This window comes from Geotrypetes seraphini, chromosome 7 (genome assembly GCF_902459505.1).
Source record: "Geotrypetes seraphini chromosome 7, aGeoSer1.1, whole genome shotgun sequence".
Classification (NCBI taxonomy): domain Eukaryota; kingdom Metazoa; phylum Chordata; class Amphibia; order Gymnophiona; family Dermophiidae; genus Geotrypetes; species Geotrypetes seraphini.
Genome location: NC_047090.1, coordinates 105,778,461 through 105,804,571, shown reverse-complemented (window position 1 = coordinate 105,804,571; position 26,111 = coordinate 105,778,461). Strand labels below are relative to the sequence as shown.

At 49.3% G+C, this 26,111-nt stretch overlaps 1 protein-coding gene across 3 annotated transcripts in view; it reads left to right on the top strand.

Moving 5' to 3' along the window:
- Window positions 1–26,111, top strand: part of LOC117364326 (serine/arginine-rich splicing factor 5-like) — a 142,527-nt gene that overhangs the window by 9,720 nt on the left and 106,696 nt on the right. For all 3 annotated transcript variants that reach the window (XM_033953426.1, XM_033953424.1, XM_033953425.1), the window contains exon 3: window positions 20,408–20,478. In XM_033953426.1, the coding sequence (XP_033809317.1) occupies window positions 20,408–20,478 (71 nt within the window). The remainder of the gene's footprint in view (window positions 1–20,407; window positions 20,479–26,111) is intronic.

Genomic DNA, 26,111 nt, shown 5'->3' with positions numbered 1-26,111 from the left:
CCTGAATATAAGCCCTAGCATGATTTTCGGGGTAGGTTTTAATATAAGCCCTAGTTGCTGGCAGTAGCACTCCCCCCCCTTCCCCGTCTCCTGTTGACCCTTCCATAATTCCCTCCGAACCCTGACTGCGAGACCTGGTAACAAACGGCAGCACAGGCTGCATCGCGGTCTTCTCACGCCTGGGCATTTCGTGCCGCGTTGTTGACGACATCATCAGTGATACGGCAGAGGAACGCCCGGGCATGAGAAGGCCGCAATGCAGCCTGTGCTGCTGACACTGTCGTTTGTTGCCAGGTATTTTGGTCTTGCGGTCGGGGTTTGGATGGGAGGGAGGTAGAGATGAAAGGGTCAGGGGGCGTGGGGGGAGGGATGGGAGAGATAGAAAGATGCTGCACAGGGGGATAGGAGGAAGGGAGGGATAGAAGCTTCAAGGGTTCTGTACAAGGGGTAGGAAGGGAGGGATAGAAGCTTCAAGGGTTCTGCTGCACAAGGGTTAGGAGGAAGGGAGTGATAGAAACTGCAAGGGTTCTGCACAAGGGGAGGGATAGAAGCTGCAAGGGTTCTGCTGCACAAGGGGAGGGATAGACGCTGCAAGGTTTCTGCACAGGGGGATGGGAGGGAGGGATAGAAAGATACTGCACAAGGGGATGAGTGAGAGGGGAGGAAAGATGCTGCACATGTGTAAAGAGAAAGGAAAAAAGGAAGAATTGGGGTGGAGGAGAGGAAGGGAGAGATGATCATTGTACATGAAAAAAAAAAGAATTACCTTTTCGGGCCCAAAATTAATATAAGACAGTGTCTTATTTTCCGGGAAACACGGTAGTTTGGGCTTTTGCTGCTTTTTAGGTGAGCATAGACATACATGGTTGAGATGACAGAGTAGTTGAAACTGTATCAATCTAGAAGGCCCTAGGGAGTTCTGTTTTGTAGTGTTTTTCCAGACTCAGCCCGAGTATCTAATATCCTAGACTAGGCTTACTCCACCTTTTTCTTGGGGGGCAAAGTCTTAAAGCCTTCATTCAATTCTTTTCCCTCACCTGGCTTTAGCTGTAGAAGAAACAATGGGTTTCTTGCTTATGGCTTGGCTTTCTGAAAACTTGAGTCACCTGGTTTCAGTTTCAACTCTAATGAAGCTTGAAATTGAGATCAAACTGAACTTCCACATGATCAAGGTAGATTTGATTTACCGTATTTTTTGCTCCTTAAGACGCACTTTTTCTACCCCCAAAAAGGGGGTGCTTCTTATGGAGCAAATACACCTCCACCCCCCGCCCCCCCGGCGTTCTGCTGTTACTCGTGGCCCCGCCCCCCTGCTGCCAGTCCCCCCCTCTCCCCCCCCCCGCCACCGGTGCTGCTCAGGCCCTCTTACCTGTTCGCTACCCCAGGAAAGGAAGAGAAGGGCCAGCAACGTGCAGTTAGGTCCACAAGTCTTGCCCTGAGCTGATGGTTGTTCTCTCTCTGACATTGCAGGAGTGTAGTGACTGTTCTAAATGAGCAAGATCTTGCAATACGTGTGTCGTGTCATAGTGAAAGTCGTGCTACACAATAAGCCTTATCCTCTCTCTCGTCTCCTCACACCAGCCACGATTCTTTTCAAAACTAATGTGCAGGTTAATATATTTTTAGTTTATACAGTATAGTATTTTGTATTAAAGTTTTGGGTTGTGGAACAAATCATCTGAGTTCCCATTATTTCTTATGGGGAAATTCTCTTTGATATATGAATGTTTTGGATTACAAGCAGGTTTCTGGAACAAATTATTCTCATAAAACAAGGTTTTAGTTTATTTTATTTATATATTCCTTGGCATCATTATTGATTCTTCTCTCTCCCTCAATGACTACCTCAACTCCTTGGCTAAATCATGCTTTTTCAGCCTCCACATGCTGAGGAAAGTAGGATCTTATTTTCGCCAACAACATTTTGTCGTCCTTGTCCAATCCATCATCCTCTCCAAACTAGACTACTGCAATGCCATCTACTTAAGCCTATCAAAAAAAAGTCTTCAAAGACTCCAGCTAATCCAGAATACTGCAGCCAAGTTGATCTTTGCAAAACGCAAGTCTGACCATGTCTCCCCACTCCTAGCCAAACTTCACTGGCTCCCAGTGATTTCCAGAATCCATTTCAAATGCTCCTGCCTGGCTTTTAAGATCATTCACAACATCCTTCCTCCCTTAATCCCCCTATCTTATAATTCCTCGAGTCCTGAATCTACCAGACCTGCCCAAAGGTATAAACTATCCTTCCCCTTTCTACACGGTATTCGCTATGCAGGCAAACTGGGAAAATCCCTTCTCTTCAGAATCACAGGTCTTTGGAATTACCTTACTACCCCGCTGCGGAACCTGGGCTCCCTCCAATTATTCCGCAAGCAACTGAAAACCTGGCTTTTCATTAAAATGTAATTCTATCCCCCCTTACTCTTCTCTTCTATATATAAGTTCATGTAAACCTTTTTTTTCCTTCTCTTCCTATATTTTAAGTAAACCGTGCCGAGCTCCACATCCGTGGAGATGATGCAGTATATAAACTTAAGGTTTAGTTTAGTTTAACCTAAGTGGTTTACACTCAGGTATCTACTATAATAAAACGGTAAGCGCGCATGCGCACTCTTTACCTGCGTGATCTGTAGGTCTGTGGCCGGCAGGAGTGTGCATGCGCGCATACAACGGTCGCTGCGGTCTTGTTGGCTCCCTTACACTTCACGCCCGGCATGGCTCCCCCTCACTCACTGAAGACACCGTCTCCAAACCATGCCATCCACAATGCACGAAAGAATAGGATCGGCGAAGAAAACTAAAAGAAAAAAAAAAGCAAAGCCAGGTAGGCAAAGATGGGACAGCGCGGGGAAGCATTACATCTCGCTGCTCTCCGGCTGCAACCTCACAAATCCCTGCATGTCTTTCTAGCGCCCGTGCTTGCAAGCAGCTTACGAGGAGGCTGCGATCGGTGGTGGCTGCTGCTCCTCAAGCCACCTAGCTCCTCTCCACCGGCCCCTGCCGGCAGCCCCCTCTGCCCCGTCCTCTCTGCTCCGGTGGCCTGCGCAGGAGAAGGAGTGGATGAAGCAAGATCACAGCATGAGGGAGACCGTGCAAAGGGAAATGCAAGGGGGTTGAGAAAGCGAAAGGTGGGACGGAAAGGGAGGGGGAGGAACCTACAACGTGGGGGAAAAAAAAGAACTTTATACAGGAAGAGGAGTCTCTAGCACCCGTTAATGTAACGGGCTAAAACATCTAGTTTTATCGTATTTCCTTATCTATCCTGGCGGGCTTAAAGTCTTAGCTAGTGTACCTGGGGGCAATGCGGGTATTTAATGACTTGCCCAGGGTCACAAGGAGTAGTGAGGGATTTGACCCCACAACCTCAGAGTGCTGAGGTTGTAGCTCTAACCACTGTGCTACACAGTCCCCACTAATCAGAAAGACTTGATTTAAATTATGCCTGTAACATTATCAATGGGTTAATGGAATTTAAGAAAAATATTTAAACGTTGCATGAATATACAGCCTCATGCTACACACCTAAAAATAAATCCTTATTTCCTGTTGAATAACTTTTGGACTATAATGTATTTTAGATAGAAAACTATCTTTGGATAGATTTTCTCCTCAAAAAAATTTCATTTTAAAAAAATTAATTTTTTTTCTTATTTTTGTTTATAAAAATCATTGATTTTTATCCACCCTGAACATGTCTCATGCTTACAGAGCTGAGTTTTGGTTTTGGTTTTTTTAAAAATCTTTATTCGTTTTCATATCTTACAGAGCTGAGTTGTGGCAAGGAAGCAAGAATCCCACTGTAAAGACCACAAGAATGACCAAAATTCTAAAGGTCATAAAAAAGCACTAGGTGGACAGGCTTGTGGACCATAGGTGGACAAATCTGTTCCCTACCATCTGTGAGGGTGGTGCTTTTGGTCGGGGAATGGGGTTGAGCATTGTGCCCACCTCTGCTTTGGCCAAAACTATGTGGTGAATTTCAGCTGCAGATTGGTTTTAGCTGAAACTGAAAAACCAGGTTTCTAGTGCGACAGATGCTTTATTCCTGAAATTGTGAGTAGTCAATCTCTTCTTGTGAGAATTCTTGTAGAGAGCCTCATTAGAATTCTTTTGCTTTGCCTCCCATCCCTCTGGGCTGTTCTCCAATTCATCAGTTGTCTCTCAACAAGCGAGATGATAGGAGTTGGTCTTTTCTGCTTATGTTTATTTTAAATTAAATTTAGTTTTTGCTAACTGGTCGTGAGGCTTTATGGTGCTGCAGAGGATCCCAATCTTGGGGCATCTCTGGCTGCAGGAGAGCGCAGACTCTGAGTTCAGGAGTCTGTTACTTGGACAGCCTGCACTAAAGTTCAAAGGCTCAGGGATGATCCCTTGGGAGCAAGGCTGTCTCAAGATTCATCTGCAGTGGGCTTGAGCGTAGGCTGTGGTTCCATGGTGGTTTTTCCAGGATCGGGGCTGACTGCTTTCCTCTTCCCGTTTTGCTTACATGAGCTAAGATGGGGGTTGAAGTCTCTGGCCGGTTTGTTAGTTTCAAGAGGCAATCTGGATTCTAGGCTTGAGGCAGAAGTTTTTCTCTGTAAGCTGTCTGCAGCTTCAGCATAATGCAGCTCCCAGCACACAGCATGGCACAGTAACAGACTGACAGCCTGTATAACAAAATCGGTTGGGGGAGGTGATATTTTAAAATTGGAATTTTGGGGGGGTTCAGGGGTTAGGTTGCCCCACCCCTAAAATCCCCAAATTGCTAGTTTTTGGACCCCAGTGTAGCTTCCACAGGTCATTTTTGGCACTAAAATTGCTTCAGCGGTGGCTTTCTTGGATTTCCTGATTTGAAAATAAAAACCTCTATCTGCCTCAAAACACCTCAATTGTGTTTAAAACAGGTGTGATGAACTCCTCAGTCCACGATACCTTGGATTCATGCCAGATTGGAGATGGCCAACTGAGGATATCTGTCTCTCATACACAGTGCAGTGCATTGGAGGGGGGGGCGTGGAAGCCACTGGCTAAGCTTCCTCTGGTGTCTTGGGGAGGGGGGCAGTCTTAGTACCCAGATGGTGTGAGGGCCAGGGAAAAAAGTCCAGTTTTGAGCTGGGGAGTAACAGAAGTGCATCCCCCAGCAAAGCACAGTCATGGCACTTCTGCATAACCCCAGAAAGGAGCTCATGAGCATCTGCAGGGGCCATCTGGACAGTATTTGCTGCAGTATTTGGAGGTAACCAATGAGTTTCGGATCTCAGATCACCTATTTGTCTGGCGGGTCTTAACCCCAAGGGCTAGCCTGCCTTTGGGGCTTCCATTTTGAGGTAGATTTGAGCGACCGTTTCTGCAGCTTATGTAATGGTAGGAAAGAAGCCCCTTTCCCCCTTGGGGTGCGGGCTCATTCTGCCAGGGGAGTCTCTTCCTCCTGGGCTGAGTCATTGGTTGTGCCTCCAGATGAGATTTGCAGGGCTACTACATGGTACTCTGTATACTTTCTCCAGGTTTTACAGGGTTGGTGTAGTGGCTAAGTGGGATGCCGCTTTTGGTGCTTCGGTGTTGGCAGAGAGCTCGTCAGTTCCACCATGAATTTTCAGGACTGCTCTGTTGTGTCCCACTGGTCCCGGAATAAAGTAGGATTGTACAAGAACAAAAGATTAGGTTCTTACCTCTGCTAATCTTCTTTCTTGTAAATCCACATTTTATTCTGGGAACCCGCCCTATGTATGTCTGATCTAAGGATTTATGTTTCGGATCAGCCTTTAAAAAGAGTACCATCTGCCTAGATGTAGCGCTATATTTGGGGGGTCCTTGGGTTAGTGCCCCCTTCTGACAGTGCAGGCTGGGGCTACCTATAGCATTGTTTTGTAGTTCAGTTTTAATTGTTGCTGTTTTGCATATATTATTGTGAGCAGAATTAATTATTTGGCGGGGAGTTCCCCATTTCCTTCTCTCTTGTTGATTATTTCTGTAGATGTTCCTGGCTGCTTGAAGACTGACTGGATTCTACTGAGCATGCTCCAGCATATGCTAACAGAGGGGAGGGTTATGGCTTCGATCATTTGAAACTTTCTACTGTGCCTGGCGGTCAGAGATGCATAAAACCCACTGGTCCTGGAATAAAGTGTGGATTTACAAGAAAGAAGATTAGCAGAGGTAAGAACCTAATATTTCGTTGCCTAGGATAAAGCACAGTTACTTACTGTAACAGGTGTTATCCCAGGACAAGCAGGCAGCATATTCTTGACTGATGGGTGACGGCACCGACGGAGCCCCGGTACGGACAATTTTAGAGTGATTGCACTCTAAGAACTTTAGAAAGTTCTAGCTAGGCCGCACCGCGCGTGCGCGAGTGCCTTCCCGCCCGACAGAGGCGCGCGGTCCCCAGTTTTCTTAATTCCGCGGAGCTAAGAAGACGCGTGTTTCCAACGGCTGTTGGAAGATTTTTCTATTTTTCACTTGCCTTCCCGCTCGCGCGTATTTTTCTCTTCATAGTTTGTTTCTTTCTTTTTCATTTACCGTTTGTGTAAAAAAAAAAAAAAAAGTTTTATTTTTTTATTTTTTATCGATCTGCCCCGGCGGGGCCTGTTGGCACCATCGAAGCCTCGGGCTTCGATTTTGCTACAGCAGTTTTTCCCTTCATGCCCCCGTCACCGGGTTTCAAAAAGTGTCAGCGGTGTGCATGCCCTATCTCCCTCTCCGACCCGCACAAGTGGTGCCTCCAGTGTCTGGGTCCGGACCATAGGGCTGAAACCTGCACCCGCTGTAGTTCTTTACAAAAAAGAACTTTAAAAAATCGTCAAATTCAGCAGCGGATCCTTTTCGGTACCGCTATGGAAGTTGCACCGGTATCGACGTCTACAACTTCCTCCAAATCGACTCCGACTGCCTCGGCACCGCAAGATACATCGCCGGTGTCGACTCCTGTAGGTAAGCCGGCTAAGAAGCCTTCCCCTACTGTTCTAGGCCCGCCAGTCGAGCATGCAGTGAGCCAAGTCCTGCAGACTGAGCGCCGGCCCCGTAAGCGCTCCGCTCCCATCGAAGTCACTGCCTCGTCATCGGCATCGACTTCTCCCGAGCGTTGAGCGACACCGAAGGTACCGAGCAAGAAAAAACCGGTACCGGTGCCATCGGGACCAACGTTGGATGAGCGCATTGCCTCTATCCTCCAGGTCCAGCTTAAGGAGCAACTCCAACACTTGCTCCCGGCTCTGTTGACTCCGAACCTTCCAGTATCGGTACCGACTGAGCCTTTGGTGCCGTCTGTCGATCAGCCTCTTTTATTGACATCGACTGTTTCGGCACCGCACAAATCTTTATCCATGCCTGTTCTGTCAGCGGAACCGAAGCGGCGTACTACTCCTATGGTTTCTGACCCGGTACCGTTCTCTGAACCCCGTACCGTACTACATTCCCCAGGTACCGTTTCCACCCGTTCAGGTAAATCGGTACGCAAGACTAAGCATACTGAAACATCTACTCCATTGTCCCAGGGCCATTTCCAATCGGTACGGGACCCTGACTTGTGGGACGACTCAGATGATCCCCTCGGTACCGAGGAAGATTACACATCTGATGAGGATGAACCATCGGTGCAGGATCCTGCTGCTAAGCCAGAGCACTCCTCCTTCACCAAATTTTTAAAGGAGATGTTAGACTCTCTGTCTATTCCATTGGAGTCTGACTCTAAAAAATCCAAGGCATTTCTGGATGCTTTGGATTTTGACCAACCTCCTAAAGAGTTTTTAAAGTTGCCCCTCCATGACATCTTGAGGGAAACTTTTTATAAGAATCTGGAAACTCCTTTGATGATTCCAGGAGCCCCAAGAAAACTGGAATCTCTGTATAAAGTTATTCCAATTCCAGGATTTGACAAGCACCAACTTCCCCATGAATCTCTGTTGGTAGAGTCAACTTTAAAAAAATCTGCAGGAGCCAGTGTATATGCCTCTGTCCCTCCTGGCAGAGAAGGAAAGGCCATGGATAAATTTGGCAAACGCCTTTACCAAAATGCGATGCTGGCCAACCGTTCAGGTAATTACACATTCCATTTCTCTTTTTACATGAAGCATCTCATTCAACAAGTGACCTCTTTTCAGAAGTATATCCCGGACCATAAACTTCCTGCTTTTCAGCAATGTACCTCTAGTCTTCTGCAACTCAGGAAGTTTATGGTCCGTTCAATTTATGATACTTTTGAATTGACATCACGGGCTACTGCTATGTCTGTGGCAATGAGAAGATTGGCATGGCTACGGGTCTCAGACCTGGATGTAAATCACCAGGACCGGCTTGCCAATGCGCCTTGCCTAGGGGATGAGCTGTTTGGGGAATCTATGGATACCACCATGCAAAAGCTCTCCGCCCATGAAACTAGGTGGGACACCTTGTTGAAAAACAAGAAGAAACCTCCTCCTCCTCGTCCATTCAGGCAACAATCTTCATACCAAAGGAGGTTTTCTGCTCGACCGGCTCAGCCTCATCCCCCTCAACCTCACAGACAGCGTCAACAGCAGCAACAGGCCCGTCAGCAACAACAACCTGCTGTAAAGCCTGCTCCTCAACCTAAGCCGACACAGCCCTTTTGACTCTCTTCTCCAGGGCATTGCCAGTCTTCCTCCATCATGTCCTCTTCCTCAACCCATAGGAGGTCGACTACAGGTTTTTCTTTCTCGCTGGGAAGCAATCACCTCCGACCAGTGGGTCCTTGCTATCATCGCCCACGGCTACTCCCTACACTTTCAGACTCCTCCACCATTAAGTCTGCCAAAAGAGTCTGCTTCCAACAAGGCTCAGTCCCTCCTCCTCGCTCAGGAGGTTCAATCCCTCCTTCTTCTCAATGCCATCGAACCAGTTCCACAAGACCAGCAAGGACTGGGATTTTATTCCCGGTACTTTCTCGTACCCAAAAAGACCGGAGATCTCAGACCAATATTAGATCTCAGAGACCTCAACAAATGTCTGGTCAAGGAGAAGTTCAAGATGTTATCTCTTGCCACCCTATACCCTCTTCTCTCTCAGGAAGACTGGCTATGTTCCCTCGATCTCAAGGAGGCGTATACTCACATTCCAATTCATCTGATGTCCAGACAATACCTTCGCTTCCTTGTCAACCAACATCATTACCAATACAAGGTGTTACCCTTCGGCCTAGCCTCCTCTCCCAGGGTATTCACCAAATGTCTGATTGTGGTCGCAGCTTATCTCCGCTCCCACAACTTTCAAGTCTTCCCTTATCTGGACGACTGGCTCATCAAGGCTCCTTCTCCTCAGGCCATTCACATAGCCACCAATCAGACCATTCACTTCCTTCGACTGTTGGGGTTCGAAATCAATCTACCCAAGTCGCACCTCATTCCAACTCAGCGACTTCAATTCATTGGAGCCATTCTGGATACTATTCGGATGAGGGCGTTTCTTCCTCCAAACCGCCTTCACACCATCCTTCATCTCTGTCAGCAGGTGTTCCAGCAAACTTCCATCTCTGCAAATCACATGATGGTGCTCTTGGGACACATGGCCTCCACAGTACATGTCACACCCTTCGCACGTCTCCACCTGCGTACTCCTCAATGGACCTTAGCGACCCAGTGGTCCCAAGCGACGGATCCTGTTTCACAACTCATATCTGTGACCTCGTCTCTTCGACAGTCGCTTCTTTGGTGGTTGACATCCTCAAATCTATCCAGAGGTCTGCTGTTCCATCTACCTCCTCATCAACTGGTCATCACCACGGATTCCTCCCCCTATGCATGGGGAGCTCACTTGAACGAGTTCCAAACTCAGGGGTTTTGGTCCACTCAGGAAAAGAAACACCATATCAACTTCCTGGAACTCATAGCGATGTTTTACGCCCTCAAAGCTTTTCAACATCTTCTTTTTCCTCAGGTACTTCTCATTTGCACAGACAACCAAGTTGCAATGTACTACATCAACAAACAGGGAGGGACGGGATCCCGTCCCTTGTGTCAGGAAGCTCAAAGGATTTGGACCTGGGTGACTGCGCGTCACCTATTCCTGAAGGCAGTCTACATTCAAGGGGAACAGAATTGCCTAGCAGACAATCTCAGCAGAATTCTTCAACCTCACGAATGGACTCTCGACCCTTCGACTCTCCAGTCCATTTTCTCTCAATGGGGCACACCTCAAGTGGATCTTTTTGCAGCTCCCCACAACCATCAACTGCCCCTGTTTTGCTCCAGACTTTACTCTCCTCACCGTCTGGAACCAGATGCATTTCTCCTGGATTGGACCAATCTCTTCCTTTATGCATTCCCTCCTCTTCCGCTCATGCTGCGCACACTATTCAAGCTCAAGAGGGAACAAGCCACCATGATTCTCATCGCTCCACGGTGGCCAAGACAGCATTGGTTCCCCCTTCTGCTTCAACTCAGTTCCAGGGAACCAATACCTCTTCCACTGTTTCCTTCACTACTTACACAGCATCAGCAAACGCTACTTCATCCCAGCTTACAGTCTCTGCACCTGACAGCTTGGTATCTCTCGGGCTGACTTCGGCTCACGCTCTCCTTTCTCAGCCTGTCCGTTCCATTATTGATGCCTCCAGGAAACCGGCCACTCTTCAATGTTACCAACAAAAGTGGTCTCGGTTTTCCTCCTGGTGCCTGTTACATCACCATAATCCCATATCTACAGCAGTGGGACTGGTGTTGGACTACCTTTTGTCATTATCTGACTCTGGTCTTAAATCCTCTTCGATAAGAGTTCACCTGAGTGCTATTACAGCTTTTCATGAGCCGATTCATGGAAAACCCCTCTCAGCTCATCCCTTAGTTTCAAGGTTCATGAAGGGCCTTTTCAATGTGAAGCCACCTCTTAAGGCCCCTCCTGTTGTATGGGATCTTAATGTGGTTCTTTCTGCGTTAATGAAGCCTCCTTTCGAGCCCTTGGCCACAACGCATTTTAAATTTCTAACTTGGAAAGTGGTCTTTTTGATAGCTCTCACTTCTGCCAGGAGGGTCAGTGAGCTCCATGCACTGGTGGCTGATCCACCTTTCACTGTTTTTCACCATAAGGTTGTCCTTCGTACACATCCAAAATTCCTTCCTAAGGTTGTGTCTGAGTTTCACCTTAACCAATCCATCGTTCTACCTGATTTTTTCCCAAAGCCTCATTCTAATCCAGGTGAACAGGCTTTGCATACCTTGGATTGTAAACGTGCTCTGGCTTACTATCTTGATCGCACCAAACCTCACAGATCATCTCCTCAACTGTTTTTGTCCTTTGATCCTAACAAGTTGGGTCATCCTGTATCTAAACGCACTCTGTCCAATTGGCTTGCTGCTTGCGTTTCATTCTGTTATGCTCAGTCGGGCCTGACACTGGAAGGTTCTGTCACGGGCCACAGGATTAAAGCTATGGCAGCGTCTGTAGCTTTCCTCCGTTCCACTCCTATTGAGGAAATCTGCAAGGCTGCTACTTGGTCCTCAGTTCATACTTTTACATCTCACTATTGTCTGGATGCATTCTCCAGACGGGATGGACACTTCGGCCAATCTGTTTTACAAAATTTGTTTTCCTAATGGCCAACCTTCCCTCCATCCCTCTTTTTGTTAGCTTGGAGGTCACCCATCAGTCAAGAATATGCTGCCTGCTTGTCCTGGGATAAAGCACAGTTACTTACCGTAACAGGTGTTATCCAGGGACAGCAGGCAGATATTCTTGCGTCCCACCCACCTCCCCGGGTTGGCTTCTTAGCTGGCTTATCCTAACTGGGGACCGCGCGCCTCTGTTGGGTGGGAAGGCACGCGCGGTGCGGCCTAGCTAGAACTTTCTAAAGTTCTTAGAGTGCAATCACTCTAAAATTGTCCGTACCGGGGCTCCGTCGGTGCCGTCACCCATCAGTCAAGAATATCTGCCTGCTGTCCCTGGATAACACCTGTTACGGTAAGTAACTGAGCTTTATCCCAGGACAAGTAGGCAGCCTATTCTCACATGTGGGTGACGTCATTCACGGAGCCCGGATGTGGACAGCCTCGCAAGCGGACTTGCTTGTAGAAAACCTCAAAGTTTCGAGTCTGCCGCACCGCGCATGCTCGAGTATCTTCCCGCCCAGCACAGGGCACGTCTCCTCAGTTCTCAGTTTTCTGCAGAGCCGAGAAGTCCGTCTTTGACTATCTGCGCTTAACTTAGTTCACTTCGTGCCTTCTCTTCACCGCGGATCTCAGGGCTCTCAACAAATTTTTGGTCAAAGAAAAATTTTGCATGTTATCCCTGGCATCCCTTTATCCCCTTTTGGTTATGCTTTCTAGATCTCAAGCAGGCTTACACTTGCATCCCCATTCATCCAGCCTCCCGTCAGTACCTCAGATTTCAGGTGGGGAATCTGCATTTTCAATACAGAGTGCTACCCTTCGGTCTGGCATCATCTCCCAGACTGTTCACCAAGTGCCTAGTGGTGGTAGTAGCGTCCCTAAGGAACCATGGTCTTCAGGTATTCCCCCTACCTGGACGACTGGCTCATCAAAGATTCTACATCTCAGGGGGTTATTGTAGCGACCCAACGGACTATGTGGTTTCTACAAAGCTTGGGATTCAAAATCAACTTTCCAAAATCCCACCTTCAGCCCTCTCAGAATCTACAGTTCATTGAAGCTATCCTGGACACTATCTAGCTCGGAGCATTCCTTCCTCAGCAGCGTCTGGATGCTCTTCTTCAACTGTGTCACAAAGTGTCTTCCCTTTCTTCACTCTCAGCGAGACACATGATGGTACTACTTGGTCACATGGCCTCGACCGTTCACATGACTCCTTTTGCCAGACTTCACCTCAGAATTCCTCAGTGGACCCTGACATCTCAGGGGACGCAGGCTTGCGAACCACTTTCTCGACATATCACACTCACTCCTTCATTGAGACAGTCTCTCCACTGGTGGATGCTCTCTTCCAATCTCTCCAGAGGTTTACTGTTTCAGAAGTTACTCATGACAGATTCCTCGACCTACGCTTGGGGAGCTCATCTCGACGGTCTCCGTACTCAGGGCCACTGGTCCAGCACGGATCGTCGGTGTTATCAATCTGTTGGAACTCAGAGCGATCTTCAATGCTCTCAAAGCTTTCAACATCAACTTCACGACCAGGTAGTCCATATTCAGACGGACAACCAAGTAGCTATGTACTATGTCAACAAACAGGGAGGAACAGGATCTCTCCCTCTTTGCCAAGAAGCTCTAAAGGTTTGGGACTGGGTTATCCTTCACAACACCTTCCTCAAAGCTGTCTACATTCAAGGAGAGAAAAACTATCTGGTGGACAAGTTGAGTCGTCTTTTGCAGCCTCATGAATGGACACTCAATTCCTCGCCTCTTCATCACATTTTTTCTCAGTGGGGAACTCCTTAGATAGATCTCTTTGCATCGCCCCACAACCACAATCTGCCTCAGTTCTGCTTCAGGATATAATAATAATAATTACAGTTTATATACCGCAGGACCGTGAAGTTCTATGCGGTTTACAATAATTAAAAACTTACAGATTGGGTAGTACTAACAGAGTAGTACTCTCCTCATCGCCTCGAGGCAGATGCGATTCTGTTGAAATGGACGAATCTCTTCCTGTATGCATTTCCCTCATTCTCAAGACTCTTGTCAAGCTCAAGAATGATCATGCACCATGATTCTCATAGCCCCTCGGTGGCCCAGGCAACCTTGGTACTCCCTTCTACTTCAACTCGGCAGCAGGGAGCAATACCTTCTACCAGTTTTTCCGTCTCTGCTTACAGAGTCCAAGATCTCTACTTCATCCCAATCTGCAGTCTCTGCACTTGCCAGCTTGGTACCTCTCAACATAACTCCTCTTCAGTTTTCTCAACCTGTTCAAGATATTCTAGAGCAGTGTTCTTCAACCTTTTTACACCTATGAACCGGCGAAAAAACCCCAATTATTTTGTGGACCAGCAAACTACTAGGACTGAAATTTAAAAACCTGGTTTCCGCCCAGTCTCTGCGAGCTCGGTCCTCGCAAACCATTGAATCCCACGCGCACAAGCCTTAGTTATGATTTTATATTGAATGTATTTTATTAAAGTATAAAAAGAAACAATATTCTGTACAATTGTCATTTTATAAATACAAATAATACAGAGCAAGGATCAACAAAACCCCTGTCTCCCCTCCCCTTCACATATATCCTCTCTACTATCAAGAAAACTGAATAAGCCAAATTATTACAGAATGCTACACAGAAATATCATGCTAACAGAATACCGCAGTCAGGGTTAGGGAATGCAACTAGGGCAACTGCCCCCCCTGGTCAGAGATAGCCCTAATCCACTGCCTGGACTTTGCAGTACCCAGTTATGTCTAACACTAGCTCTAGCAGAATATATATTTCAAATCTGATATATTCTAATCACAAAATAGAAATAAAATTATTTGTTTCTACTTTTTGTTGTCTCCGGTTTCTGCTTTAATCTTCTTTTCACTCTCTTCCTTCCAGCGTCTGCCCTCTGTCTCTTCAATCCAGCATCTCCTCCTTCCATCTACTGTCTGACTTATCATCCTTCCATATGGTATTTGTCTTCTTTCTATGCCCCTCTCCCCTTTCCATCCAGCCTGTGCCCTCTCTCCTTTTTACATGATTCATTTCAGCTTCACTGCTCTCTTCATTTTTATCTCTCCTACACCAGATCTAGCATCTTTGTCCCTCTCTATTTCTCTGCTGACACCCCTTCCCATCTTATTCTTGTCTCTCCCTGTGAGCTGTTTCCTTCCTTTTTCTTCCTCCCTTCCCTCCTCCCCTGTCCAGCAGTAACTCTCTTCCCTTTCCCTCCTCCCCTGTCAGCAGCATCTCTCCTTCTCCTTCCCTCCAGGCCCAGTAGCAGCTGTCCCTTTTTATCCCTTACCCAGCAGCTTCCCAGACTCCTTTCCCTCCTCCCCTCCCAGCAGCATCTCATTCTCCCTCCCTACAGGTCCAGTAGCAGCTGTCCCTTTTTTTCCTTTGCCCAGCAGCTTCCCAGACTCCTTTCCCTCCTCCCCTCCCAGCAGTATCTCTCCTTATTCTTCCCTCCAGACCCCGTAGCAGCTGTCCCTTTTTTTCCCTTGCCCAGCAGCTTCGCAGACTCCTTTCCCTCCTCCCCTCCCAGCAGCATCTCTCCTTATTCTTCCCTCCAGACCCCGTAGCAGCTGTCCCTTTTTTTCCCTTGCCCAGCAGCTTCGCAGACTCCTTTCCCTCCTTCCCTCCCAGCAGCATCTCATTCTCCCTCCAGGTCCAGTAGCAGCTGTCCCTTTTTTTCCTTTGCCCAGCAGCTTCCCAGACTCCTTTCCCTCCTCCCCTCCCAGCAGCATCTCTCCTTATCCTTCCGCCAGGTCCAGTAGCAGCTGTCCCCTTTTTTTCCCTTGCCCAGCAGCTTTCCAGATTCCTTTCCCTCTGCCTCTCCCAGCAGCATCTCCAGGTCCAGTAGCAGCTGTCCCTTTTTATTCCCTTGCCCAGCAGTTTCCCAGACTCCTTTCCCTCCTCCCCTCCCAGCAGCATCTCTCCTTATCCTTCCCTCGAGGTCCGGTAGCAGCTGTCCATTTTTTTTTTTCCATGCCCAGCAGCTTCCCAGCCTCTAACAGTGGCTTTCTTCCCTCCCAGCAGCTCTCCTTACTTGCCAGCGTAGTGATTCAGGAAGGCAACCTCATGTCCTTTGATGGGTCGCGCCGCCTCTGAGGAAAGAGGAAGTTGCATCTTCAAGAGGCGGCTGCAACTCAGCAAAAGCCCCAAGGCTGCCTTCCTGAATCGCTGCACTGATAAGTAAGGAGAACTGCTGGGAGGGGAGAAAGCCACTGTCGGAGGCTCCCCATGATCCTTCCGGCCCTGCGCAGACTTTAGCTCGTTGATCTTGCCGGCCCTGCGCAGACCGACAGGAAATTGAAGATGTTGATTTCGCCGGTCCTATGCGGACCGGCAGGAATTTTCTGCAGACCGGCACCAGTCCGTGGACCGGCGATTGAAGAATAGCATTCTAGAGGCTTCCAGAAAGCCTGCCACTAGACAATGCTACCACCAAAAATGGACTAGATTTTCTACGTAGTGCATCTCTCATAACATGGAGTGTCTCAAGATACCTCCTTGGCTTCTGTCTTGGATTATCTTTTGCGCTTGTCTACCTCTGGCCTCAAGTCTACATCCATTCGAGTCCATCTCAGTGCAATTGCTGCTTTCCATCAGTCTCTTGAAAGGAAACCCCTCTCCGCTCATCCGGTGGTTTCCAAATTTATGAAAGGACTTTTCAGTTTCAAACCTCTCAAACCGCCTCCAGTCGTTTGGGATCTCAATGTTGTCCTTGCTCAATTGATGAAGCCTCTTTTTGAACCAATGGCTTTATCTCATCTCAAATATCTCACTTGGAAAGTAGTGTTTCTCATTGCCCTCTCATCTGCTCAAAGAGTCAGTGAGCTGCAAGCTTTAGTTGCTGATCTACTGTATTTTCACGTAGATATCGCGCACCCGTGTAAAACGCGCACATGGGTATAGCGTGCGGGAAACCGAAATATATGTAAAAAATTTTGTATACCGCACACACCCGTATACCGCGTATGCTGCCCGGCTCTCCCGTCGCCGCCCGACTCTCCTCTCGCCCGCCCCGACTCTCCTCTGGCCACCCCGACTCTCCTCTCCCCCTTGAAGTTCTGTCCCCACCCTAAAAGCCTGATGCCCCCCCCCGACGTCCGATTCACCCCCCCCGCAGGACCGCTCACACCCCCACCCTGAAAGGACCGTTCGCACGCACCCGCACCCCCACCCCAAAAGGACCGCTCGCACGTACCCCCACCCTGAAGGACCGCTCGCATCCCCACAGCCTCGCGACCCCCCCCCCCCCAATCATGTAGAAGCTCCTACCGGTGTCCTGCTGCTTCCTCTTGGCGGTCCCGGCCCTTCTGTGAGCCCTGCGCCTGCACTGCTTCCTCTTCCGGCGGTCCCGCCCTTTCTCTGACGTCAAGCCCTCTTGCCCCCCCGACTCCCCGACACGATCGGGGCAAAAGGGAGCCCAAGCCCTCTTTCCCCGCCAACTCACCGACAATATCGTGTCAGAAGGGAGCCCAAGCCCTCCTGGTTCTGGCAACCCCCCCCCCCCGCTAGTTGTTCGGGCCAGGAGGGAGCCCAAGTCCTCCTGGCCCTGGCGACCCCCCCCCCCCGCTAGTTGTTCGGGCCAGGAGGGAGCCCAAACCTTCCTGGCCACGGCGACCCCCCTACCCCCACCCCGCACTACATTACGGGCAGGAGGGATCCCAGGCCCTCCTGCCCTCAACGCAAACCCCCCTCCCCCCAACGACTGCCCCCCCCCCCAATAACCTCCGACCGCCCCCCTAGCCGACCCGCGACCCCCACGACACCCCCACCTCCCTTCCCCGTACCTTTGTGTAGTTGGCCGGACAGATGGGAGCCAAACCCGCCTGTCCGGCAGGCAGCCAACGACGGAATGAGGCCGGATTGGCCCATCCGTCCCAAAGCTCCGCCTACTGGTGGGGCCTAAGGGCATATGGTCGGATAGATGGGAGCCAAACCCGCCTGTTCGGCAGGCAGCCAACGACGGAATGAGGCCGGATTGGCCCATCCGTCCCAAAGCTCCGCCTATTGGTGGGGCCTAAGGGCATATGGTCGGGATGGGCCCATGTGCCTCAGGCCCCGCCCCCAGGAGGGACCTAAGGCTCCCGGGCCTATTCTGATTGACCCAGGCGCCTTAGGCCCCACCAGTAGGCGGAGCTTTGGGACGGATGGGCCAATCCGGCCTCATTCCGTCGTTGGCTGCCTGCCGGACAGGCGGGTTTGGCTCCCGTCTGTCCGGCCAACTACACAAAGGTAAGGGGGGTGGGGGTGTCGTGGGGGTCTGCCAGGGGGGTCGCGGGTCGGCTGGGGGGCGGTCGGAGGTTCTTGGGGGGGGGCTGTCGTTGGGGGGAGGGGGGTTTGCGTCGAGGGCAGGAGGGCTTGAGCTCCCTCCTGCCCGTAATGTAGTGCGGGATGGGGGTAGGGGGTCGCCGTGGCCAGGAGAGTTTGGACTCCCTCCTGGCCCGAACAACTAGTGGGTGTAGGGGGGGTCGCCAGGGCCAGGAGGACTTGGGCTCCCTCCTGGCCCGAACAACTAGCGGGCGGGGGGGGGGGGTCGCCAGAGTCAGGAGGGCTTGGGCTCCCTCCTGGCCCGATTTTGTTGGGGAGTCGGCGGGGCAAGAGGGCTTGGGCTCCCTCTTGCCCCGATTGTGTCGGGGGTGCCACGGTTGGCTGGGGCAAGAGGGCTTGAGCTCCCTCTTGCCCCGATCGTGTCGGGGAGTCGGCGGGGCAAGAGGGCTTGACGTCAGAGAAAGGGCGGGACTGCTTGAAGAAGCAGCGCAAGCGTAGGGCTCACAGAAGGGCCGGGACCGCCAAGAGGAAGCAGCAGGACACCGGTAGGAGCTTCTACATGATGGGGGGGGGGGGGTCGGGAGGCTGTGGGGGTGCCAGCGGTCCTTCAGGGTGGGGGTGCGGGTGAGAGTGCGTGTGAGCGGTCCTTCGGGTTGGGAGTGCGGGTGCATGCGAGCGGTCCTTCGGGGTGGGGGTGCGAGCGGTTCTGCGGGGGGGATGAATCGGACGTCGGGGGGGGGGGAACTATGAAAAAAAAGTTTTGTACAACGCACAAGGTTATGCACAGTTTGTAAAAACTGTGCATAACGCGCGCGTTATATACGTGAAAATACGGTACCTTTCACAGTTTTCCATCATGACAAGGTGGGCCTCCGTACTCATCCTAAATTCTTGCCTTAAGTGGTTTCAGAATTTCATCTCAATCAATCCATTGTACTTCCAGTATTTTTACCAAAGCCTCATTCTCATCCTGGAGAATTGGCTCTTCATACCCTGGACTGTAAACGTGCTTTGGCCTTCTACCTGGAATGCACCAAACCACACAGATCGGCTCCAACATTTTGTCTCTTTCGATCCAAACAAGTTGGGACATCCAATATCTAAGCGTACCATCTCCAACTGGATGGCTGCTTGTATCTATTTCTGCTATGCCCAGGCTGGATTTCAACTACAGAGTTGCGTCACAGCCCACAAAGTCAGAGCCATGGTGGCTTCAGTAGCTTTCCTCAGATCCACTCCTATTGAGGAAATTTGCAAAGCTGCCAATCTGATCCTCGGTTCATACTTTCACCACTCATTATTGTCTGGATGTTTTCTCCAGACAGGCTGGCCATTTTGGCCAGAGAGTATTACAAAATTTATTCTCCAAAGTTGCCAACTCTCCCACCCACCCATTCTGATTAACTTGGAGGTGCCTGCTTGTCCTGGGATAACAACTGTTACAGTAAGTAACTGTGTTTTATCCGGGGACAGCAGGCAGATATTCGCACAATCTTCCTATCTCCCTGGTTGGCTTCTTATCTTGCTAACGGAACTGAGGTGCTACGAGCTTCAGTGAGCTGGAAGGCAGTTGTGCATGCACGGTGCGGGCAGTCACGGAATTTCTTAAAACTTAAAGTGACAGTTCACTTTTCATACTGTCCGGACCAGGCTCCATGGATGACGGCACCCATATGTGAGAATAACTGGCTGCTGACCCCAGATAACACCTGTTACAGTAAGTAACTGTTCTTTGAGGTCCTAGGGTGCCAGATAATCTCTCTTTGCACCTGGATGTTCTATGGGTGCTCTATGACTGCGTCCTCTGGTTCGGCAGCCCTGTCTAACCTGGAACCTGAGCATCGTGTTGAAAGGGCTCTCAAGGCCTCCTTTTGAGCCCTTGCAAGATGCCACCCTCATGGACCTCACTGTCAAGACGGTGTCTCTGGTTACCATTACTTCTGCGAGGCGTGTCTCCGAACTGCAAGCCTTGTCCTGCATGGACTCTTACATTCTACATAAGGGTTCACATGGTTATCTTCCAATGTGGTATGTATCATCCAATGCAAAATGTGCAAAGAAGGGTTCTACATTGATGAAACAAGCTAGATGCTAAAGACTAGAATTAACTTACACAGATATGATATTAAAAATTACAATGCCAATCTGGATGCCACCTCTGTCGAACAGCACTTTGGGAAAACTGTCCACTACCCCAATGATTTTATGATAAGAATACTAAAAGGAAATTTTAAGACAATCCAAGAGCATAAGACTTTTGAAGTCAAAATGATAAAACATTTGATAGGACTCGACAAAGACCTTGGCTTTCCCACTACAAAGAAATTGCGGTTACTTTCCAAAGTTAATCATAAGCTACATTAATTTAGTCCAATAAAAAGGTATATTTTTCCTTTGTGTGTTTGTTTTTATTTCTACATATTACTAAGAAATTGATTTTTGTAAAGTTAGCTGTTTTTTTGCCTTTGGCCTTTTTAGTACCTGCATAGATGATTTCACCAAGTTTAGTTAGGTAGTTTGGAAGAACAGAATACTTTTGATATGTTGGGGTTGCAAACCAGCTTTGATACTTGTGTTGGTCTTTTAGGAGTTTGAGGATCACCGAGATGCTGATGATGCAGTGTATGAACTGAATGGTAAAGAACTGTGCAATGAAAGGTAAATTTGATTAATAAGAGCAGCATTAATTTTATTATAACATGTTTAGAGAGACAACATAAGCTCATAAAAACTTCCCAAATCATGAAATGCTATATTTATTTATTTGGATTTATATCCCATCCTAGAAAGCTCAGAATGTGTTACAAGTTTACATACATAATAAAACATAACATGATATAGTAATGTAGAGCATAACTGTATATTATAGATCATGACATGATAGGACAATACATAGGGGATCATGATAGTAATGTAATGTAATTTGTAATGTAATTTATTTCTTATATACCGCTACATCCGTTAGGTTCTAAGCGGTTTACAGAAAATATACATTAAGATTAGAAATAAGAAAGGTACTTGAAAAATTCCCTTACTGTCCCGAAGGCTCACAATCTAACTAAAGTACCTGGAGGGTAATAGAGAAGTGAAAAGTAGAGTTAGAGGAAAAATAAAAATAAAATAAACATTTTAACAAGACAGCATTGATCTAAATACTTTGGAAGGTAGAAGAGAGGAGAGAAAGGAATAGAAGCAGAAGGGGGAGTCATTGAACAGTAGAATTCTGGAGAAATTTAAATGATAGAAATAGAACAAAACAAAGACAAAAGGCAAAACAATAGATAAGATTAAAGATAAATCATAAGCTGGAAAGGAAAATAAAATAAAACTCAGTACTCAGAAGCATGGCTGAATAGGATGACTTAGGACTTTTACAGCATGGGGTGGTGAAGTTATGAATTTGGTATGACACTGTGGTAACTAATAGAGCTTGACAGTCCAGTACTCCCCCCGATATTCGGGGGAGGGGGGTTCTGTTCCAAGAACCCCCGCGAATCTTGAAAAACCGCGAATATGGTGTTTCATGGGAGAGACTGGAGAGGGCAATGGGAGAGGCAGGAGAGAGCAGCCAGAGCGCCAGCGAGTGCAGGAAATCACTCGCTGTATGCTCCGACCGCCTCTTCCTGCACTAAGTCTGGCCTTACCAATCAGGAGCTGCGTGTGAAAGCAGCTCCTGATTGGATAAAGCCCGACTTAGTGCAGGAAGAGGCGGTCAGAGCATACAGCGACTGATTTCCTGCACTCGCCGGCACTCCGGTTTCTCTCGCCTGCCTCTCCCACTGCCCTCTCCTTGTCGGTAGTTAGTAGTCGGAAAATACTGCGAACGACCGGGGGAACACTGTACATTATAGTGCCTGACAGTACAAAGTGTGGTAAGACAGCACATAACAGAACATGGCAGTGCATTATGATGCATGACAGTTCATTGTGTGCCTCGCAATACATATAAGTGCATGGCAGGAACATAACAGTGCATGGCACAATGCAGATTTCATCGAAATTTTATGTCAGAGTTTAAAGGATCTTTTGTAACCTTTAGAGTAAAACAAGGTGTTTCATTTGTACTGTGCTGATTTCGTGGGTATGATATCTGTTTATATAAATATGCTTACATGCTGCCTATTAAAATGTCAGCATAGTATAAGTGATATCATAATATCATTTATCCTAGGACAAGCAGGCAGGTATTCTCACATATGGGTGATGTCATCGACGTGAGAAGCAGACTTACTTGAAGAAACTCGAAGTTTCGAGTTGCCCGCACCGCGCATGTGCTAGTGCCTTCCCGCCCAGGACAGGGTGCATCTTCTCAGTTTTTCACGGAGCCGAGAAGTCCGTCTCTGACTCTCTGCGTTTTAACTTCGTTCACTTTGTGCCTTCTCTCAACCGTGGTTTCTGTGTTTTTCTTTACGAATCGCTGTTTTATTTTATTTCTTTTATTTTAGTTAAAAAAAAAAATTTTCTTCCGTTCGTTTTCCGGGACAGGCCGCTCGGCCGCAACCCGAGGGCTTTGACTTTGCGGCGGCTATTTTTCCGTCTATGTCCCGGCCTGCTACAGGCTTCAAGAGGTGTAGCAAGTGTCAGCGCGCGATCTCTCTTACGGACGCTGCCTCAAGTGCTGAAACATCATCCTAGGTCATGCCTGCCTTGCCAAACACTTCAGCCTCATGCTTTTAAGCATCGTTGCATTCTGGTGGACAAGCTTTTCGAGATGGAGTCTCCTACTGATCCCTCGATTTCAAAGGTGTCTTCGGCCTCGACTTCCATCAAGGCTTCTTATCCCAGGACAAGCAGGCAGGTATTCTCACTAGTGGGTGATGTCATCTGACAGAGCCCCGATACGGACATCTTGCAAGCATGTCTTGCTTGAAGAAACTCAGAAGTTTCGAGATGCCCGCACCGCGCATGCGCCAGTGCCTTCCCGCCCGATGTACCGGGCGTGTCTCCTCAGTTCTTTTCTTTCCGCGGAGCTGAGAAGTTTCAATTCATTCTGCGCTGACTGAATTTCAGTAATTTGCCTTCTTTCTACCGCGTTTTTTTGTTTATTTGATTTATTTCACTTTTACTTTATATTTTCTAAAAAAAAAAAAAAAAAAAAGTTAAAATTATTTCTTCCGGCGGTTCGGCCGGGCCGGCCTCGTGGCTTAGGCCTAGCGCCTTCGACCTTGCAGCGACGATTTTCCGGCCTATGTCCCGGCCAATCACCGGTTTTAAAAAGTGCAGCAAGTGCCAGCGTGCGATTTCGTTGACGGACCCGCATCGACGCTGTCTTCAGTGTCTTGGTCCAGAACACGTTCCGAAAGCGTGCCGGCCTTGTTCCACGCTCACTGCGCGCTCGTTCAAAAGGCGCTGCTTGCTCTGGGAGTCGATGTTTAAGATGGAGTCTGCCAAAGAGCCGTCTGCTTCTACTTCTACTGATGTTTCGCCGATCCGGTCGAAACCTGCATCGACGACTCCTGCATCTGGCATTGTGAAGCCGGCATCGTTCACTCCGACTTCTGCCTCTGGTTCGGCATCGGTGCCTGTCTCCGTCTCCTCGGCTCAGGTACCGCCTTCCACTGTCCCTCCGGTGGTCATCAAAGTGCCTAAAGCTAGCAAGCAGAAGCACTTGGCCGCGAAGGAGCGCGAAGACCGTGCTGGAGGACCCCCTTTCGGTGCGGATCCCTCCATATCGGCTTCGCTGCGATCCCTGCTGGAAGCTCAGTTTGTCGAGCTTATGCAGTCTATGGGACCCCGGCTTATCGCCTCCATTCAGGGTGACGTCCCGGTCCAGGGGGGCGGACCGCCCCCTCCCCCTCCTCCTCGTCGTTCGATCTCTCTGCTCGACGAGGAGGATCGGCGGAGGGCGGCGGGAGTCTCGAGACGGCCTTCATTTGGTGATATGCCGCCTTTGGAGCCCATTACGCCTCCTCGACAGCAGAGTGCTGGGTCAGCCCCTGATAATCGAAGTCCTGGGCATACTGCTTCGCAGGAAGAGTTCTTCCGCACTCCATACCAGACCTGGTAGCACTGCGTGAGTCCGCATCCTTACCACCTCTGCGATCCACTGCTTCTAGTCCCATTCATTCCTTGGAAGCTTCGGGGGATCGTGCGATGCATAGAAGATCTCGTTCCCCATCCCGACACCAAGAGGGGCATCGATCTCGACACTCATCTCGCCACTCCTCACGTCATTCGGAGGTGTCCCCGCAAAAGAAGATACAGCGTTTGGGATACTCCTCGTCGGATTTATCCCCGCCTGAGGGGCCGGAGTATGAGGAACCATCTACCTCTTATTCTCCTTGCCGCTCTCAGATTTCTCTGGACCCGGAGGCTTCCACTTCTTCTAGTCCGTCGCGCCGGCCGGCGATGGCGGACCAACTGTCCTTTTCCTCCGACAAATGGCGGATGACTTGGATGTAACTTTGGACACGGGTTCTCAATATTCTAAGGAGTATCTGGACACCATGCATTTGCCTCATCCTCCGGCGGAGACGCTCCGGCTTCCTCTGCATAAACTGCTTGACCAGACTTTCATGCGTTGTTTTGAGACACCGTATTCCATCCCTGCAGTTCCCAGTAAGTTGGATGCTCGATACCGCATCGTACACCACAAAGGATTTGAGGGGGCACAACTATCTCATCAGTCCCTTCTGGTCGAATCCTCCCTCAAACGATCTCATCCCTCCCAGGTTTACGCCTCAGTACCACCGGGCCGTGAGGGGAGGACGATGGACAAATTTGGTAGACGTATCTACCAGAACTCGATGATGGCGACTCGAGTGCTCAATTACAATTTCTTCTTTTCTTCATATTTGGACTTTTTCTTGCCGGTGCTCCGCAAGTTCATCCCTTTTATCGATGCTCAGGCTCGATACGAGTTTGAAGAGGTGGTGGCGACCCTTTCCCAGTTACGCCTGCAGCTGATGCAATCTTCCTACGATGCCCTTGAGCTCTCGGCTCGGGCTGCGGCCTGTTCGGTCGCCATGCGTCGCCTGGCATGGCTTCGTACGATTGATATGGATCCTAACCTCCAAGACCGGCTTGCAAATGTGCCTTGTGCGGGGGCGGATCTGTTCGATGAGTCTATCGAGACTGTTACTAAAAAGCTTTCGGACCATGAGAAGTCTTTCCAGTCTATTCTGCGGCCTAAGCCCAAGCCTCAACAGTCTCGTCCCTCCAGGCCGCCTCTAATTTACCAGCGGCGTTATCAACCGAGGCAGACTCCTCCTACGAGACAGCCTGCGAAGAGACAGCCTCCCCAGAAGCCTCAGCAGAAGCCTCAGATCCCGGCTGCACCCAAGGCTACTCAGCCTTTTTGACTCTCTTCCAGGGAGCATAACCGATCTCGTTCTGTCTCCACCCGTTTTTCCCATTGGTGGTCGTCTCCATCATTTTTGTCATCGATGGGAGACAATCACCACGGACCTTTGGGTCCTTACCATCGTAAGAGAGGGATACTCTCTTCATTTCCAACGGGTCCCCCCGGACCACCCGCCAAGAGAGTATCCTTCAAACTTGACGCAGACCGCTCTTCTCCTCCAGGAGGCTCAGGCTCTGCTTCGGCTTCGGGCCGTCGAGCCGGTTCCATTGGATCAGCAAAACCTGGGGTTTTACTCCTGGTACTTCCTGGTCCCGAAGAAGACGGGCGATCTGCGTCCAATTTTGGACCTTCGAGTCCTCAACAAGTTTTTGGTCAAGGAGCGGTTCCGTATGCTGACCCTTGCCTCTCTCTATCCCCTCCTCGAGCAGAACGATTGGTTATGCTCTCTGGACCTCAAGGAGGCCTACACTCATATCCCGATTCATCCGGCCTCCCGCAAGTTCCTCAGATTTCGGGTGGGACATCTGCATCTGCAGTATCGAGTGCTTCCCTTCGGCCTTTCCTCGTCACCCAGAGTCTTCACGAAGTGTCTGGTGGTGGTGGCCGCTGCACTCCGGAACATGGGTCTCCAGGTGTTTCCATACCTCGACGACTGGCTCATCAAGGCACCGTCGGCTCCAGAGGTCATTTCGGCGACCTTGACTACAATTTGTTTCCTGCAGAACTTGGGCTTCGAGATCAACTTTCCCAAGTCACATCTTCAGCCCACCCAGTCTCTCCCCTTTATCGGGGCTGTCCTGGATACTATCCAACTTCGAGCATTCCTTCCTCCTCAACGCATGGATGCTCTCCTTCTACTCTGCCAGTCGGTGTCTTCTCGCCAATCCATCTCAGCGAGACACATGATGGTCCTCTTGGGCCACATGGCATCTACAGTTCATGTGACGCCTTTTGCCAGACTTCATCTCAGAATTCCTCAATGGACCCT